Source organism: Chiloscyllium plagiosum, unplaced genomic scaffold, assembly GCF_037043375.1.
Source record: "Chiloscyllium plagiosum isolate Xiang-an unplaced genomic scaffold, Cpla_swu_hap1 HiC_scaffold_1, whole genome shotgun sequence".
In the NCBI taxonomy this organism is placed as follows: Eukaryota; Metazoa; Chordata; class Chondrichthyes; order Orectolobiformes; family Hemiscylliidae; genus Chiloscyllium; species Chiloscyllium plagiosum.
Window position 1 is genome coordinate 132,979,112 of NW_028270139.1, and position 19,428 is coordinate 132,998,539.

Genomic DNA, 19,428 nt, shown 5'->3' on the forward strand with positions numbered 1-19,428 from the left:
TGGAGAAAAACTGCAGCAAGCTGCAATAAAGGCACTTGGGAGTACTTATGCACGAAACAGAGAAAACCAGCACTCAAGCGCATCAGGTAGTCAGGAAGGCTAATGGAATTTTGGCCCTTTGCTCAAGGAGATTGGAGTACAAGAGTAGGGAGGTCTTGCTGCAACTGTACAAGGTGCTGGTGAGACCAGATCTGGAGTACTGAGAGCAGTTTTGGTCCCCTTATTTAGAAAAGATATCATTTAGCTGCAGACAGTTCATAAAAAAAGATGATTCCCCTATATGGAGGGATTCTTGTATAAGCAAAGGCTAAGCAGTTTGGGATTCTACTCACTGGAATTTAGAAGAACGAGAGGGGATATCTTTGAAATATACAGGATTATTAAGGGGATGGCAGGGTAAATGTTGCAAGGATGTTTCCCCACATGGGAGAATCTAGGACCAGAGGACATAGTCTCAGAATAAATTTAAAACTGAGATGAGAAGGTTGAGAGTATTTGGAACTCCTTTCCACAGAGAGCAGTGGGTACAAAGTCATAGAGTAATAGAGATGCATAGCACGGAAACAGACCCATCGGTCAAGCTCGTCCATGCTGACCAGATATCCCAACCTAATCTAGTCCTGCTTGCCAGCACCCGGCCCATATCCCTCCAATCCCTTTCTATTCATATATCCATCCAGATGTCTTTTAAATATTGCAATTGTACCAGCCTCCACTCCTTCCTCTGGCAGCTCATTTCATACACGCAATACCCTCTGCATGAAAAAGTTGCCCCTTAGGTCTCTATCTTTCCCCTCTCACCCTAAACCTATACCCTCTAGTTCTGGACTCCCCCACCTCAGGGAAAAGACTTTGTCCATTTATCCTATTCACGCCCCTCATGATTTTATAAGGTCGACACTCAGCCTCCGACGCTCCAGGGAAAACAGCCCCAGCCTATTCAACCTCTCCCTATAGCTCAAATCCTCCAACCCTGGCAACATCCTTGTAAACCTTTTCTGAACCCTTTCAAATTTCAAAACATCCTTCCGATAGGAAGGAGACCAGAATTGCACGCAGTATTCCAAAAGTGACCTAACCAATGTCTTGCACAGCAGCAACATGACTTCCCAACTCCTGTACTCAATACTCTGACCAATTAAGGAAAGCATACCAAATGTCACCGTCACTATCCTATCTACCTGCGACTCTACTTTCAAGGCGCTATTAGCGTGCACTCTAAGGTCTCTGTTCAGCAACATTCCCTAGGACCTTACCATTAAGTGTATAAGTCCTGCTAAGATTTGCTTTCCCAAAATGCAGCACCTCTCATTTCTCTAAATTAAACTCCATCTGCCACTCCTCAGCCCATTGGCCCATCTGGTCAAGATCCCGTTGTAATCTGAGGTAACCTTCTTCGCTGTCCATGGCACCTCCAATTTTGGTGTCATCTGCAAACTTACTAACAAGTCCTTGTGTATATTTATTGCTGGAACAGCGCAGCAGGTCAGGCAGCATCCAGGGAACAGGAGAATTGACGTTTCGGGCATAAGCCCTTCTTCAGCATTCCTGTTCCAGCAACACATTTTCAGCTCTGATCGCCAGCATCTGCAGACCTCACTTTCTCCTCGTGTATATTTATGGCTGAGATGGATTCTTGATCAGTCGGGGAATCAAGGATTTCAGGGAAAGAGCAGGAAAGTGGACATGAGGAATTTCTGGTTAGCCACCATCATATTGAATGGTGGAGTAGGTTTGAGGGGCTGAATGGCTTACTCAGGTTCTTATTTCTGTTGATCTTTTCATCTACACCGTTTAATATTTTTCAATTGCTCCATTGCCAGTCAAAACATAAAGCTAATCATATAATCACATGCATACCTGTATGTCAAAGGTCACTTGAATATGATTTTAAAATTACTTTTAGAACTGTAGTCATTTCAATAACTATAAATTATATTCATATACGACTTCTAATGTAATGAAATGACCCAATGCACTTCACAGAGGCATTATGCACCAAATCATGACAGCAAACCACATAATTAATTACATTAGAAACAATTCAAATAAAATTTACTGAACTGATTATTGGCACTGAAGCGTTATCATAGGAGGGAAACTTGGACAGGTTTTGCCTGTATCTATTGAATTTGAGAAGATCAAGAGGTGATTTTCCTGAAACACATTAGATCTTGAAGTGACCTGAGGGGATTGCTAATGAAAGGATGTTTTCCCTTGTGAGACAGACGAGAACTCAAGAACACAGTTTAAAAATAAGGGGACCTCCCACTAAGATGGCGATGAGAAGAATCTTTTTCTCTTGAGGGTCGTGAGTCTGTGGAACTCTGACCAGAGATAAGTCCTTTTTTTAAGTTGGAGATAAGTAGTTAAGAACCTGTCCAGGGCGTCACTGGGTATCTGAGGTCATCAAGACAGTGGAGTTGAGGCCACAGTTGGATCAGCCATAATTTAGTTGAATGGTGGATCAGGCTCGAGGGACTGAATGGCTGTGCGTTATTACCATAATGAGGAATGATATTTTCTTCACATTCAAACTCTTCAGTCGTTAATGGGAAATTTGAAGGATTTTAATTTGTTTCAGCTAGTATTTTAAGTTTCTTAACAAACATAAATTTCTGTATATATTTATAAATAACATTAAACAAAAAAACTAAAGTATGATCTGAAGAAAGGTCACTGAACCATAAACATTAATTCTATTTTCTCTCCACACATGCTGCCAGACTTGCTCATTTTTTCCAGCAACTTCTGATTTGGTTTTTGAAAGAACATAATCTCGTCTTCCGTTTGGGAACCCTGCAGCCTTCTGGATTTGATATCAAGTTCAATAATCTTACGGCCTGAGCACCTTCTCCCATGTTCTTAGCCAAACCTCTACATACCTGCCTTGTCATACACATGGGCAGGTGCCACAATCATTCCATTGTCAGCCACGAACAATCCCTATTTGCAGCTATTCATTCTCCCATGTTGACTTTTACCTACTACTTTGCTCAACTGTTTTTCTCTCTGTCTCGGCACCATCGCCATGTATTGTTTATTCCTGCCCTCACTTGCCACCTATCTCTAGCAATATATACCAACCTTTTCCTAGTTACAATCAGTTCTGAAGAAGTGTTATTGGACCCAAAACTCTGCTTTCACTCCACAAATGCTGCCAGACCTGCTGATTTTTTCATCAATTTCTGATTTTTTAAAAATAAATAACACATTTTCTAAATTCAGTTTTTTAAAATTAAATTTATTGAATTATTTCATATAATTGTTTGTGAACATTTGCCTGGGAAGACAATAGGGCATCTTTAAGACAGTTTTGCAACTTACAAGTTGCATAATTTTGATTTGTTAAAATCAAATCTCTAAAGTTTGAAAATCTGATCCTTGCATTTAAAATATGCATGGTTGGCAGTAAATTTTGGTCCATTGCATCCAAGATCTAAGATCATAATCAGTTATTCAAGTAATATAACAAAAAGTCTGTTGTGTCAATTGAAGTTGAGCTGAATTTAGAAAATATTTATTTTTTAAATTGCCATTTTGCTTTGTTACTGTTGAAAGGTGCTTCAGTTTGTATTCAATAATTTACTTTTATTATCCATATTGAATTATTATCATTCATTGTGCCATTTACTGTTTGTGAGTGGGTGACACACATGACTATACTCAGATTAAAAGGATTGAGGAAATGTAAATAGATGCTATTGTGTATTACTATGAAACAAAATGCTCAGTTAAATGCATTGAAGCAACTGTGTGGGAATGCTGGAGAAAGTTTTCCGTCAACTTGCAGAACTGTTGTTCTTTTATCTGGCCTTCGAGCCTGCTCCGCCATTCAATAAGATCATGGCTAATCTTTTTGTGAACTCAGTTCCACTTATCCACGCTCTCACTGTATCCCTTTATTCATTTATTGTTCAGAAAAGGTCTATCATAGCTTTATAAACATTTATTGAACTAGCATCAACTGCTTCACTGGGCAAGGAATTCCATAGCTTTACAACCCTCTGGGTGAAGGACTTCCTTCTCAATTCAGTCCTAAATCTGCTCCTTCTAATCTTTGAGGTTATGCCCTCGTGTCCTAGTTCACTTGCCTCTCTACTTCTATCTTATCTACTCCCTTCATAGTTTTATATGCTTCTATAAGATCCCCCTCAATCTTCTGAATTCCAATTAAGGTAATCCCAGTCTACTCAGTCTCTCCTTATAAGCCAACCTCCTCAACTCCGGAATCAACCTAGTCAACCTCCTCTGCACCCCCTCCAGTGCCAGTACATCCTTTCTCAAGTAAAGAAACCAAAACTCCATGCAGTACTCTAGGTTTGGCCTAACCAGCACCCTGCAACATAACCTCCCTGCTTTTAAACTCAATCCCTTTACCTTCAGCAATGAAGGACGAAATTCCATTTGTCTTCCTAATTACTTGTTGTATCTGTAGACCAACCTTCTGTAATTCATGCACAAGGACACCCAGGTCTCTCTGCACAGCAGCATGCTGCAACTTTTTTACCATTCAAGGAATAATCCTTTTTACTGTTACTTCTACTGAAATGGATGACTTCACATTTATTAACATTGTATTCCATCTGCCAGACCTTTGCCCACTCGCTTAAAGTAAGTTCCTCTGCAAAGTTTAACAGTCCTCTACACACTTTGCTCTCGTGGTCCCTATGCAGAACCCTCATGCAGCACTCTGCAATCTCTCACAGTACAGATATAATGCTACTTTTCATTCTTTCTGCCAAAATGGACAAATGCCCGATTTCCTTTTTTATGCTCGATTTGTTGGATCTTTGCCCACTCACTCAGTCTAACTATATATTTTGTAGCTTCCTTATCTGCTCTTCACAATATATTTTTCTACCTTTGTGTCATCAGCAAATTTTGCAACCATACCTTCATCCCTTCATTGAAATCATTTGTTTAAATTGTAAGCAGTTGAAGTCCTATCACTGATCCCTGTGGCACACCACTTAATACATCTTGCCAACATGATAAAGACCAATTTATGCTTACATTTTGCTTTCTGTTAGCAGTCAATCTTCTATCCATGCCAATATGCTATTCCCTACATCGTGAACTTTTATTTCCTGCAAAGTCTTTGTGGCAGTTTATCAAATACCTTCTGGACATTTAAAAATAGTACATCCACCAGTTCCCCTTGATTCAAAGCACGTTACTTCTTCAAAGAACTACAATAAAGAACATAACTTTTCTTCCACAAAACTATATTGATCTGTCTGATTACCTTGAATTTATCTAAGTACCCTGCTGTAACTTCTTTCATAACAGCTTCTAACATTTTCCCTGCAACAGATGTCAGTTACAGTACAAGAAACTGGCCTATAGTTTCTTGCTTTCCATCTCTCCCTTTTTTTTTTGAGTAAAACAGTTTCAAATAACAGTCTTTCAATCTAATGGGACTGTCCTCGAATCTAGGGAGCTTTGGAAAATTGAAGTCAATGCATTAACTGTCTCACTGGCCGTAACTTTTAAGGCCCAAGGGTGAAGACCCAGGCACATGCCAGGCTGCAGTTTCAACACTTCACTCAATATCACTTCTCTGGTGATTAATGTTAAAAATCAGACAACACCAGGTTATAGTCCAACAGGTTTAATTGGAAGCACACTAGCTTTCGGAGCAACGCTCCTTCATCAGGTGATAGTGGAGCGTCGCTCCGAAAGCTAGTGTCCTTCCAATTAAACCTGTTGGACTATAACCTGGTGTTGTGTGATTTTTAACTTAGAACATAGAAAAATACAGCGCAGTACAGGCCCTTTGGCCCTCGATGTTGTGCCGATCCAAGCCCACCTAACCTACACTAGCCCACTATCCTCCATATGCCTATCCAATGCCCGTTTAAATGCCCATAAAGAGGGAGAGTCCACCACTGCTACTGGCAGGGCATTCCATGAACTCACGACTCGCTGAGTAAAGAATCTACCCCTAACATCTGTCCTATACCTACCACCCCTTAATTTAAAGCTATGCCCCCTCGTAATAGCTGACTCCATACGTGGAAAAAGGTTCTCATGGTAAACCCTATCTAAACCCCTAATCATCTTGTACACCTCTATCAAGTCACCCCTAAACCTTCTTTTCTCCAATGAAAACAGCCCCAAGAGCCTCAGCCTTTCCTCATACGATCTTCCTACCATACCAGGCAACATCCTGGTAAACCTACTCTGCACCCGTTCCAGTGCCTCCACATCCTTCCTATAGTATGGCGACCAAAACTGCACACAATGCTCCAGATGCGGCCGCACCAGAGTCTTATACAACTGCAACATGACCTCAGGACTCCAGAACTCAATTCCTCTACCAATAAAAGCCAGTACGCCATATGCCTTCTTCACCGTACTATTTACCTGGGTGGCAACTTTCAGAGATCTGTGTACATGGACACCAAGATCCCTCTGCTCATCCACACTACCAAGTATCTGACCATTAGCCCAGCACCCCATCTTTTTGTTACTCTTACCAAAGTGAATCACCTCACACTTACCTACATTGAACTCCATTTGCCACCTTTCTGCCCAGCTCTGCAACTTATCTATATCCCGCTGTAACCTGACACATCCTTCCTCACTGTCAACAACTCCACCGACTTTTGTATCATCCGCAAACTTGCTCACCCAACCTTCTAGCCCCTCCTCCAGGTCATTTATAAAAATGACAAACAGCAATGGTCCCAAAACAGATCCTTGCGGAACACCGCTAGTAACTGCACTCCAAGATGAACCTTTACCATCAACTACTACCCTCTGTCTTCTTCCAGCCAGCCAATTCCTAATCCAAACCTCCAACTCACCCTCAATGCCATACCTCCGTATTTATTGCAGTGGCCTACCATGGGCAACCTTATCAAACGCCTTACTGAAATCCATATACACCACATCTACCGCTTTACCCTCGTCCACCTCCTTAGTCACCTTCTCAAAGAATTCAATAAGGTTTGTGAGGCATGACCTGCCCTTCACAAAACCATACTGACTATCCTTGATCACATTATTCCTATCCAGATGTTCATAAATCCTATCCCTTACAATTCTCTCTAAGACTTTGCCCACAACAGAAGTGAGACTCACCAGCCTATAGTTACTAGGGTTATCCCTCCTCCCCTTCTTGAACAAGGGAACCACATTTGCTATCCTCCAGTTTTCTGGCACTATTCCTGTAGACAACGAGGACATAAAAATCAAGGCCAATGGCTCTGCAATCTCCTCCCTTGCTTCCCAGAGAATCCTAGGATAAATGCCATCAGGCCCAGGGGACTTATCTATTTTCACCCTTTCCATAATTTCCAACACCTCTTCCCTACATACCTCAAAGCCGTCCATTCTAATTAATTGTGACTCAGTATTCACATAGGCAACAATGCCCTGTTCCTGAGTGAATACTGACGAAAAGTATTCATTCAGTGTCTCCCCAATCTCTTCAGTCTCCACACGCAACTTCCCACTACTATCCTTGACTGGACCTATTCCTACCCTAGTCATTCTTTTATTCCTGACATACCTATAGGAAAGCCTTTGGGTTTTCCCTGATCCTACCAACTAAGGACTTTTCATGTCCCCTCCTTGCTGTTCTTAGCTCTCTCTTCAGATCCTTCCTGGCTACCTTATAACTCTCAATCGCCCCAATTGAACCTTCACGCCTCATCTTTACATAGGCCGCCCTCTTCCCTTTAACAAGGGATTCCAATTTCTTATTAAACCACGGCTCCCTCACACAACCCTTTTCTTCCTGCCTGACAGGTACATACTTATCAAGGACACTCAATAGTTGCTCCTTGAACAAGCTCCACATATCAATTGCGCCCTTCCCTTGAAGCCTACTTTTCCAAGCCACGCATCCTGAGTCGTGCCTCACAGCATCATAATTTCCCTGCCCCCAGCTATAACTCTTGCCCTACAGTGCACACTTATCCCTCTCCATCACTAGAGTAAAAGTCACCGAATTGTGGTCACTGTCCCCAAAGTGCTCACCTACCTCCAATTCTAACACCTGGCCTGGTTCGTTACCCAGAACCAAATCCAGTATGGCCTCACCTCTTGTTGGCCTGTCTACATATTGTGTCAGGAAACCCTCCTGCACACATTGGACAAACACCGACCCATCTAACGAACTCGAGCTATAGCTTTCCCAGTCGATATCTGGAAAGTTAAAGTCCCCCATAACAACCACCCTATTACTTTCACTCTTCTCCTGAATCATCCTCACAATCCTTTCTTCTACATCTCTAGGACTATTAGGAGGCCTGTAGAAAACTCCTAACAGGGTGACCTCATCTTTCCTATTCCTAACCTCAGCCCAAACCAATCAGATGGCGAGTCTTCATCCATTGTCCTTTCCACCGCTGTAATACTATCTTTGACAAGCAATGCCACACCTCCCCCTCTTTTACCCCCACCTCTGACCCTACTAAAACATTTAAACCCTGGAACCTGCAACAGCCAATCCTGTCCCTGTTCTACCCATGTCTCCATAATAGCCACAACATCGAAATCCCAGGTACCAACCCACGCTGCAAGTTCACCTACCTTATTTCGTATACTTCTTGCATTGAAGTATACACACTTCAAGCCACTTTCCTGTTTACAGGCACCCTCCTTTGAAATTGATGCCATGTTCCTAACCTTCCTACACTCCAGGTCCTGCACCCTAAAGCTACAGTCTAGGTTCCCATGCCCCTGCAGAGTTAGTTTAAACCCCCCCCAAGAGCACTAGCAAACCTCCCCCCAAGGATACTGGTGCCCCTCAGGTTCAGATGTAGACCAATCTGTTTATAGAGGTTCCACCTTCCCCAGAAAAAACCCCAGTTAGCCAGATACCGGAATCCCTCACTCCTGCACCATCCCTGTAGCCACGCATTTAACTGTTCTCTCTCCCTATTCCTCGACTCTCTATCACGTGGCATGGATAACAAACCAGAGACAACAACTCTGTTTGTTCTAACTCTGAGCTTCCAACCTAGCTCCCTGAAAGCCTGCCTAACATCCTCAGCCCTCTTCCTACCTATGTCGTTGGTGCCAATGTGGACCACGACTTCGGGCTGCTCCCCCTCCCCCTTAAGGACCAGGAAAACACGATCAGAGACGCCACGTACGCTTGCACCTGGGACGCAACATACCAAATGTGAGTCTCTCTCGCCCCCACAAAACCGCCTGTCTGTACCCCGAACTATCGAGTCCCCAATAACTATTGCAATGCTCTTCTCCACCCTTCCCTTCTGAGCAACGGGGACAGGCTCCATGCCAGAGGCCTGAACCCCATTGCTTACCCCTGGTAAGTCATCCCCCCCACAAGTATCCAAAACGGTATACTTGTTCTTGAGGGGAATGGCCGCAGGGGGGTCCCTGCACTGGCTGCTTCTTCCCAGTCCCCCTCACTGTCACCTATCTGTCTGCAATCTTTGGAGTTACTACTTCCCTAAAGCTCCGATCTATGACCCCCTCTGCCTCCCGAATGATCCTAAGTTCGTCCAACTCCAGCTCCAGTTCCCTAACACGGTCTTGGAGGAGCTGGAGATGGGTGCACTTCCTGCAAGTGTAATCAGCAGGGACGACCATGGCATCCTTCACCTCAAACTTGTTGCAAGAGGAACATTGCACTGCCTTCACTGCCATCCCTCTAAAAGTAACTTTGTACACCCCAGTCCAACACCGGCATTTCCAAATCATGACTACTGGTGATTAATGAACTCTTCATCTTGGCTGCCTTTGCCTATCTGACTTTTCCAAATGTAGATTAAAATCTCCCATAATTATCACCATGCCTTTCTGACAAAATTTTTTTTTGTGTGCATCATACAGACATCTTGCCTTTATTATTTCTCATAGCTACCCAAACCATTTCCATATCTTGGTTTTATGAACTAAAGCTGTTGTGCTAATATCACCATTAACTAACAGAGCCTTCTTTCCCTTAGTTCTAGTCCTTCCTAAGTGTCCTGTACTCTTCACTGTTTAGGTACTAAGCCATGTCATCTTGCAGTAGTGTCTCTGTAATGGCTACCAAATTAGATTAGATTAGATTAGATTACTTACAGTGTGGAAACAGGCCCTTCAGCCCAACAAGTCCACACCGACCCGCCGAAGCGCAACCCACCCAGACCCATTCCCCTAAATTTCCCTCTTCACCTAATATTACGGGCAATTTAGCATGGCCAATTCACCTAACCTGCACATTTTTGGATTGTGGGAGGAAACCGGAGCACCAGGAGGAAACCCACACAGACACGGGGAGAATGTGCAAACTCCACACAGAGAGTCGCCTGAGGTGGGAATTGAACCCGGGTCTCTGACGCTGTGAGGTAGCAGTGCTAACCACTGTGCCACCGTGCCGCCCACAAATCTTACATGTTTATTTTTATTTGCGCTCTCAGCTTATCTATTTGTTTCTGAATGCTATGTGCATTCAGATATGAAGTTTTCACTTTTGTCCTTTTGTTCTTGTTGTGATGTCTAGATTTTTCTGTTGATTTATTCTTAAATGTACTCCCTACTCTTCTACAACAGGCTGTTCATCATTTCTTATCTTAATACTTTCATTTTTGCCTTCTCTCCAGACTTAGATTTACCACATTTTCCCAGATTTAATTCCCAATCTCACTATTTAGTTTAAAATTGTCTCTATTTCCTTAATGATGCAGCTCACAGGACTATTGGATCCCACAGGGTTCAGGTGGAGATTGTCCCAATGATACAGTTCACACTTGCCCCATTACCGAAACCAATGCCCCACAAACCAGAACCCATTTCTCCAATACCAGTCTTTGAGTCATTTCTTTAATTTGATTTTCCTTATACCAAGGTAATAATCCAGAGACCTTTGAAGTTTGCTTCTTAATGTGATGCTTCCTCCTCCTCACACTGTGCGGAAACATTGAAAGGAGCAGGAGAAGGCAATACAGTTCTTTGAATCTGCTCCACCATTAAATATGATCATGGCTGATCTCAAAGCCATATTCCTGCTTTTTTATCTTCTACCCCTTCATACCTTTAACATCTAAAAATTTATCAATACCCTTCCTGATTATACACAGTTACCGGCCTGCAAGGTCTTCTGAGATAGTGAATTCCAGAGGTTGACCACCCTCTCAGTGAAGAAATGTTTCCTCATCTCGGACCGAAATAGTCTACTCTGTATCCTGAGTGTGGGATCCCTGGTTCTAGATTCTCAAACCAGGGAAAACATACTGTCTGCATTCCAGTCTGTCTAAGCCTGTTAGAATTTTATACATTTCAATTATATCCCTTCTCATTCTAGTGAATACAGCCCAATTGAACAAATCTCTCCTTGTATGACAGTCCTGCCACTCATGATATAGGCCTACTGAACCTTCTCTGCAGTATTTCTGTGGCAAATATATTCTCTCTTAGGAAGACAATACTCCAGGTGCAGTATTACATAGGCCCTATGTAACTACAGTGAGACATCCCTACTTCAAAACTCAAATCTTCTTGCAATGACTTTGTCTAATCCTGCTACGGCTTTCCAAAAGTTCTATCCTTGTGCCTGTTATAATAGACTGTAGGCATTTCCTCTGTTACTGATGTTAGAAAGACAGAGACAACCCATAGTGGTATAACCTAAGGATCACCATGCCTCAAGGGGTGGGGGGAGGTTGAGGAGGAGAATCCTTCATAGTAACCTCAGCCAGTAGTGGGAATTGAACCCACACTGCTGGCATTATTCGACATCACAAACTAGCCATCCAGCCAACTAGACTAACCAACTCCATAATGAATATGATTAATTAATTAAATCTCAACTCTTGTTTGCTCTATTACTTTTAACTCCTAGGTATTTAGAAACTATTACTAGAATGGTTTCGATCCTGCTGACTATACTATACACTACTACCACTGCATTCCTTTTGTTTCACTAGTTCAGCTGGCTTCTTGTACTATGGTCAATTAGCGTATCCACCCTGCAGAACCCACCCTTATCCAAACAGCCTATTGGACAAGTGCAAAGGCTGAGGCTGTTGCAGTTCTGCTTCTGGGGCCCCTTATCTGCTGTCCCTAAACTGACCAGATCTGAGAGGAAATTTAAACCATAACTTGAATGTATTAATGTTACAGAACTGATAGAGTGGAAAAAAGGTTGGGATTTTGCAAATGTCAACAATAATAAATGCAATGAAATGCATGTTGCATTCATTTTGCAGTGACTCCTGAAAACAAATCATGTCTTTAAGTGAGTGGTGCTCACCATTCATTTATGATGGCTAGCTGTTCCGAAGTTAGAATAGTAAAGTATAAAACAAATACAACTTTGAGTTAATAGACAATAGAGAATAAGTGCAGGAGTAGGCCATTCTGCCCTTCGAGTCTGCACCACCATTCGTTATGATCATGGCTGATCATCCTCAATCAGTATCCTGTTCCTGCCTTATCTCCATAACCCTTGATTCCACTATCCTTGAGAACTCTATCCAACTCTTTCTTAAACGAATCCAGAGATTGGGCCTCCACTGCCTTCTGGGGCAGAGCATTCCACACACCCACCACTCTCTGGGTGAAGAAGTTTCTCCTCATCTCTGTCCTAAATGGCCTACCCCTTATTTTTAAGCTGTGTCCTCTGGATCGGGACTCACCCATCAGCGGAAACATGTTTCCTGCCTCCAGAGTGTCCAATCCTTTAATAATCTTATACGTCTCAATCAGATCCCCTCTCAGTCTTCTAAACTCAAGGGTATACAAGCCCAGTCGCTCCAATCTTTCAACATAAGACGGTCCCACCATTCCAGGAATTGACCTCGTGAACCTGCGCTGCACTCCCTCAATAGCCAGAATGTCTTTCCTCAAATTTGGAGACCAGAACTGCACACAATATTCCAGGTGCGGTCTCCCCAGGGCCCTGTACAGCTGCAGAAGAACCTCTTTGCTTCTATACTCAATCCCTCTTGTTATGAAGGCCAGCATGCTATTAGCTTTCTTCACTACCTGTTGTACTTGCATGCTTGCCTTCATTGACTGGTGTACAAGAACACCCAAATCTCTTTGTACTGCCCTTTACCTAACTTGACTCCATTTAGGTAGTAATCTGCCTTCCTGTTCTTGCCACCAAAGTGGATAACCATACATTTATCCACATTAAACTGCATCTACCATGCATCTGTCCACTCACCTAACCTGTCCAGGTCACCCTGTAATCTCCTAACATCCTCCTCACATTTCACCCTGCCACCCAGCTTTGTATCATCAGCAAATTTACTAATGTAACTATTAATACCATCTTCTATATCATTAATATGTATTGTAAAAAGCTGCGGTCCCAGCACTGATCCCTGCGGTACCCCACTGGTCACCGCCTGCCAATTCGAAAGGGAGCCGTTTATCACTACTCTTTGATTCCTGTCAACCAACCAATTTTCAATCCAAGTCAGTACTTTGCCCCCAATACCATGCGCCCTAACTTTGCTCACTAACCTCCTATGTGGGACTTTATCAAAAGCTTTCTGAAAGTCCAGGTACACTACATCCACTGGATCTCCCTTGTCTATCTTCAGAGTTACATCCTCAAAAAACTCCAGAAGGTTAGTCAAGCATGATTTCCCCTTCATAAATCCATGCTGACTCTGATCTATCCTGTTACTGCTATCCAAATGTGTCATAATTTCATCCTTTATAATTGACTCCAACATCTTTCCCACCACTGAGGTCAGACTAACTGGTCTATAATTTCCTGCTTTCTCTCTCGCTCCTTTCTTAAAAGTTGGTACAACATTAGCCACCCTCCAATCCACAGGAACTGATCCTGAATCTATCGAACTCTGGAAAATAATCACCAACGCATCCACGATTCCTAGAGCCATCTCCTTCAGTACTCTGGGATGTAGACCATCAGGCCATGTGGACTTATCAGCCTTCAGACCTAACAGTCTCTCCAACACAAATTCCTGGCAAATATAAATTCCCTTCAGTTCAGGTCCTTCAGCCATTGTTACCTCTGGGAGATTGCTTGTGTCTTCCCCAGTGAACACAGATCTGAAGTATCAATTCAACTCTTCTGCCATTTCTTTGTTCCCCATAATATATTCCCCTGTTTCTGTCTTCAAGGGCCCAATTTTAGTCTTAACCAATTTTTTGCCTTTCACATACCTAAAAAAGCTTTTACTATCCTCCTTTATATTTTTGGCCAGTTTACCTTCATACCTCATTTTTTCTCTGCGTATTTCCTTCTTAGTAATCCTCTGTTGTTCTTTAAAAGTTTCCCAGTCCTCCGTTTTCCCACTCATCTTTGCTATGTTATACTTTTTCTCTTTTAACTTTATATGTTTCTTAACTTTCCTCGTCAGCCACGGCCACCCCTGCCTCCTCACAGGATCTTTCTTCCTTTTTGGAATGAACTGATCCTGCAACTTCTGCATTATACACAGAAATATCTGCCATTGTTCCTCCACTGTCATCCCTGCTAAGGTATTGCACCATTGAACTTTGGCAAGCTCCTCCCTCATAGCTCTATAGTTCCCTTTATTCAACTGAAATATTGTCACTACTGATTGTACCCTCTCCCTTTCAAATTGCAGATTGAAGCCTATTGTATTATGGTCACTACTTCCCAATGGCTCCTTCACTTCGAGGTCCCTGATCAATTCTGGTTTGTTGCACAATACCAGATCCAGAATTGCCTTCTCTCTGGTAGGGTCCAGCACCAGCTATTCTAAGAATCCATCTCGGAGGCACTCCACAAAGTCCCTTTCTTGAGGTCCAATACCATCCTGATTCTCCCAGTCTACCTGCATGTTGAAATCCCCCATAACAACTGTAGTAACATCTTTACGACAGGCCAATTTCAGCTCCTTATTCAACTTACACCCTACATCCATACTACTGTTTGGGGGCCTGTAGATAACTCCCAAGAGGGTCTTTCTACCCTTAGAATTTCTCAGCTCTATCCATACTGACTCTACATCCCCTGATTCTAGGTCCCCCCGCGCAAGGGACTGAATATCATCCCTTACCAACAGGGCCACCCCACCCCCTCTGCCCGTCAGTCTGTCCTTACGATAGCACGTATAGCCTTGAATATTCATTTCCCAGGCCCTGTCCACTTGAAGCCACATCTCAGTTATCCCCACAATATCGTAGCTGCCAATTTCCAAAAGAGCCTCAAGCCCATCCATCTTATTTCTAATACTTCGTGCATTCATATATAGTATTTTTAATTTGTTACTGCCCTCACCCTTCCTATCAACCTCTGTTTCACTCAACCTTATGGCATGATCCCTTTTTGAGTTTTCTGCTTCATTGATACCGTTGTCTTTCTTGACTTCCCTTGTTCTAACTTTCCCTTCAATTTCCTTCTTAAACTTCCAGTTTGTCCCCTCCCCCCTGCTATTTAGTTTAAACACAGCTGTGTTGCAGTAGCAAACCTGCCTGCGGTTTTACATCAATTGAAGCTTTGGGTGACACCTGCCTGTAATTGTACTTATTACAAAAAATACTGTAAAGAATTTTTCATTGAAGCTTACAAGTGTGAGATCTTTTCTGCTTTTGAGCATGCGCAAGCTCGATTGTTTTGACTGCCAAATACTTCCATTTTCTGGCACTGCTAAGACTCCAGCTAGTGTTTTATTTTTGTTTGGGTTGCAAGCCACCAAATTTTAGCTTCCTTTGCCAAAAGCAGAATTAATCACCTTTCTTCCCCAACATATTTCCCCCAGCCCAGCCGCAGTTTAGAATGATGCAGGGATTCAATTGTCTCACCAGCTGACGTCACCATGGAAGTCCTGCCTTCTCAAGCTTTCCTGAGATAACTAATGACCTTCAGGTTAAACTCACTATCAGTTGTCTTTCTATCTGACAGTGTGGCAGAATGATGAGTTTGCTTTTTATTATATAATTTTATATCTATCATGTAGACTGGACTGTTTCCTCTACTGGATGCAGTTCATTGATCTATTGCTGCTTCCCTCTAGTTGAAACGGCATTTACATTTTGTTTCCTCCAAAGGGACACCTGAATATTGGAATATCTTCATTTTAACTATTCCAAGTGATGCTTCTGAATTGCAATAACACATACCAGTCCTCAATAAAGTTCACAAATAGGCTTCAGTCAAATTTGGAGACTGCAAACTATTTGGATTACTGGCTTTTACCTCTTGTTAGTGAACTTTTTTTGGTAATGAAGATAATTTAGTTGGTAGGACTTTGACTTTTAGATGAGAAGGTTGATGGTTAGAGCCCCATGAAACTTGAGTACATAATTTAAGCTGGTAGTCTAGTACACACTGAAGAACTACTGTATCCTTCTTTGAATAAAACCCAAGACTAAATCCTCATCTGCCACTTCCAGTTGTTCTTGTAGATGCTAAATTTCATTTGCACTGTTCAAAAAAGAACAGGAGGTTGCTTCTGTGCATTGCCTTGACCTTTCATTAGGATTTTGCTTATGCAGAGTAGATGTTAGTTTTGGGTACAGTACATTAACCTGACCTATGGGATTTAACCATATTCTTCTCTGATAAAAGTAAGATGCTCAAACTATTTGCGACAGTACCAACTTATACAACTCAAAATTGAAGGGAATAAATTTTTAACACTCATCAGTAGAAATGTGCTGAGCGAAACACTTTAGAATCCTATGTTCTTCAGATCATTTTGATGAGTATCCAATTCTGCTCAGTATCCAATGTGAAAAGCTTTTCAGTTTGACTTACTGGACAGCAATTGGTGGGAGAGGAGCTCTCTCACAAGGATTGAAGATATTGTAGAAGCGTATAGCTATCTAAGCTAAAATAATTTGGCTCAGTCAACACAGACCATGTTCTAATACACTGCATTTCCCTCTGTGATGTCATGTTATTTCCTCTGTTTTCAGACAAGACAAGCTAAAGATTCACATGCGCAAGCATACCGGGGAGAGACCATACACATGTATTCATTGCAATGCCAGGTTTGTGCACAACTATGACTTAAAGAATCACTTACGGATACACACAGGAATCCGTCCATACCAATGTGTACATTGCTACAAGAGTTTCACTCGTTCTGACCACCTGCACAGACACATCAAGAGGCAGAGTTGTCGCCTGCCAAGACCTCGTCGGGGCCGCAGACCTGCTGCCTGGCACTCTGCTAGCCTCCTCTATGCACAGGGTGGCCCATCTCAGAGCACACATTCCAATGAAAATAGTACCAGTATCCCACCAAGACAAGAGGATAGGCTTCTAAATGCAAACAAGTTCGATCCAGGCAACACAGGGAAGAACTTCCATGGAAATGTTCAAAATTCCAAGATCTTCTTGAATGAAGCAGCAGTAAAGGAAAGAGAAAACCCCACACCTAGTATGTTGAATGGAAACCATATCATAGATGAAAGGGACAGAAGCATCTTTGCTTTTACCCTGTCTCACAATAATACTTTTTCTCATCTACCCCAACAATACTATTCAACAAGTGATCCATGGGGCATGCAATTTAACCCTACGCCATCTATTCAGGAGGCAAGTAATTAAAGAAATAAAAGGGTGACAAAAATGATAATTATTGACTTGCACAAAGAAATGTCATTCTATAGTTTGATGTGTACTTTCTGAAGATGAAATTGAAACTAAAATCCACATTGAACTTTACGTGTTAAATTTGTATTAATAGCTTTGGATAAATAATTTTACAGACCATTGAATGATCTTGAAGTTGATCTATTATATAAAGTAAATGTATTTAAACAAAACAAAATCCAAAGAAGTTGCGTACTGTAGCCTACACAAACTTGAAATAGTTTTCCTTTGCTGATGTTTTGTGGGAGAAGTGTTGTAATTATTTTTCTACTATAATGTACTTCTTATGACTCCTTTTTCTTCAGTAACTCTGACGAGTTTGCTTGGGCATTAAAAAGGGTAACAACATTAGCCCAGTTATTGAAGTAAATATCAAGGTTTTCTCATTGGTGTATCATTGGTTAAGTTACTAGATTTGTGTTTGGTTTTATTTATTTAACTAAAAATACCCACAGGTTAGTCAGAAATTTGTAAATGAAGGAATTGGATTATTTCTGATTATAAATGGCTAATATTTGAACATTTTATTGTATTTCTATATGTATGCACCTGTGCAAATATCTTCTCCCTATTCACTGTAGGGGAACTATACTTTGTAATTTAAATTAATATTTAATCTCATTACTACAATCACTAAAATGGTGTATTTTGAACTCGTATTTTTCAAAACTGTGGATAATATGAACAAGATTTAGCCAGTCAGCTGTTTAGCCTGGTGTAACTGTTCAATTAAATCATGGCTGATCTCCACCTTGACTCCATTTTACTGCCTTTGTTCTACGTATCTTGATATCATTCCCCAGCAAAGATTTATTGCTCTCAGTATTGAAAAGATCAGTTGAGCCAGTGTCCATTTAGTTGGAGCTGATTACAGGTTTCCACCACATGATGTGTGACCAGCGCTTTTGATCTCACTTTTTACATGCCCTTAAGCTAATCTTAAAATTATTCCCTCCTGCTCTGCATTTCCTCACCCAAGGGAAGTTAGTCTGTATGATCAGTATTAAATCCTTTAATTATATTAGATCACTCTGGAAAAATTAAAATTTCAAGATGGTATAAGCCACATTTAAGCAAACTCTCCTAATAATTCAACCCTCTAAATCCTGGAATCATGTGTGCAATTTTGGTCTCCTTTTCTGAGGAAGGATGCTTTTGCTCTAAGGGAGTGCAGTGGAGGTTTACCAGGCTGATTCTAGGAATGCTGGGACTGGCATATGAGGAGAGATTGACTAGGTTAGAACGGTTTTCACTGGAGTTCAGATGAATGAAGGGAGATCTCATAGAGACTTATAAAATTCTAACAGGACTACATGCAAGGAGGATGTTCCCAATGTCCAGAACTAAGGATCACAGTCTGAGGATTCAGGGTGGACCATTTAGGACAGAGATGAGGACACATTTCTTCACCCAAAGAGTGGCGAGCCTTTGGAATTCATTACCACAGGAGGTAGTTGATGCCAAAACATTTAATGTATTCAAGAGGTGGCTAGATATTCCACTTGGGGTGAATCGGATCAAAGGTTATTGGGAAAAAGCAGGATTAGGTTACTGAGTTGGACAATCAGCCATGATCGTGATGAATGGCAGAGCAGGCTCGAAGGGCCAAATGGCCTACTCCTGCTCCTCTCTTCTATGTTTCTATTTTTCTATTCTGGTGAATGTGAGCTGTTCTCCCTCCAAACATATCTTTCTTGAGGTTATGTTAAAAGTGTGCCATTGAGACAAAGTTTAGAGCTGTTATTGCTGTCCAACAGAACAAGATTTCTAAACTTAAAGTCTTCACTCACAGAATGTTTTGTAAAGAATGTTATCCATACACACAGGAATATGAAGGCTGATGGAGACCTCATTTTATAGTTGCTGGAGCCAAGCTCTAGGATGGTCAACCACCAATCTTTATCTATCTT

The 19,428-nt window shown here is 41.8% G+C and overlaps 1 protein-coding gene across 12 annotated transcripts in view; it reads left to right on the forward strand.

Moving 5' to 3' along the window:
* zbtb7c (zinc finger and BTB domain containing 7C) overlaps positions 1-18,297 on the forward strand; it is a 244,214-nt gene extending 225,917 nt beyond the window's left edge. For all 12 annotated transcript variants that reach the window (XM_087990814.1, XM_043717424.2, XM_087990823.1 and 9 more), the window contains one exon: positions 16,837-18,297. In XM_087990814.1, coding sequence (XP_087846940.1) covers positions 16,837-17,473 — 637 coding nt within the window. In that variant the 3' untranslated portion in view covers positions 17,474-18,297. The remainder of the gene's footprint in view (positions 1-16,836) is intronic.
* Positions 18,298-19,428: the final 1,131 nt, after the last annotated feature.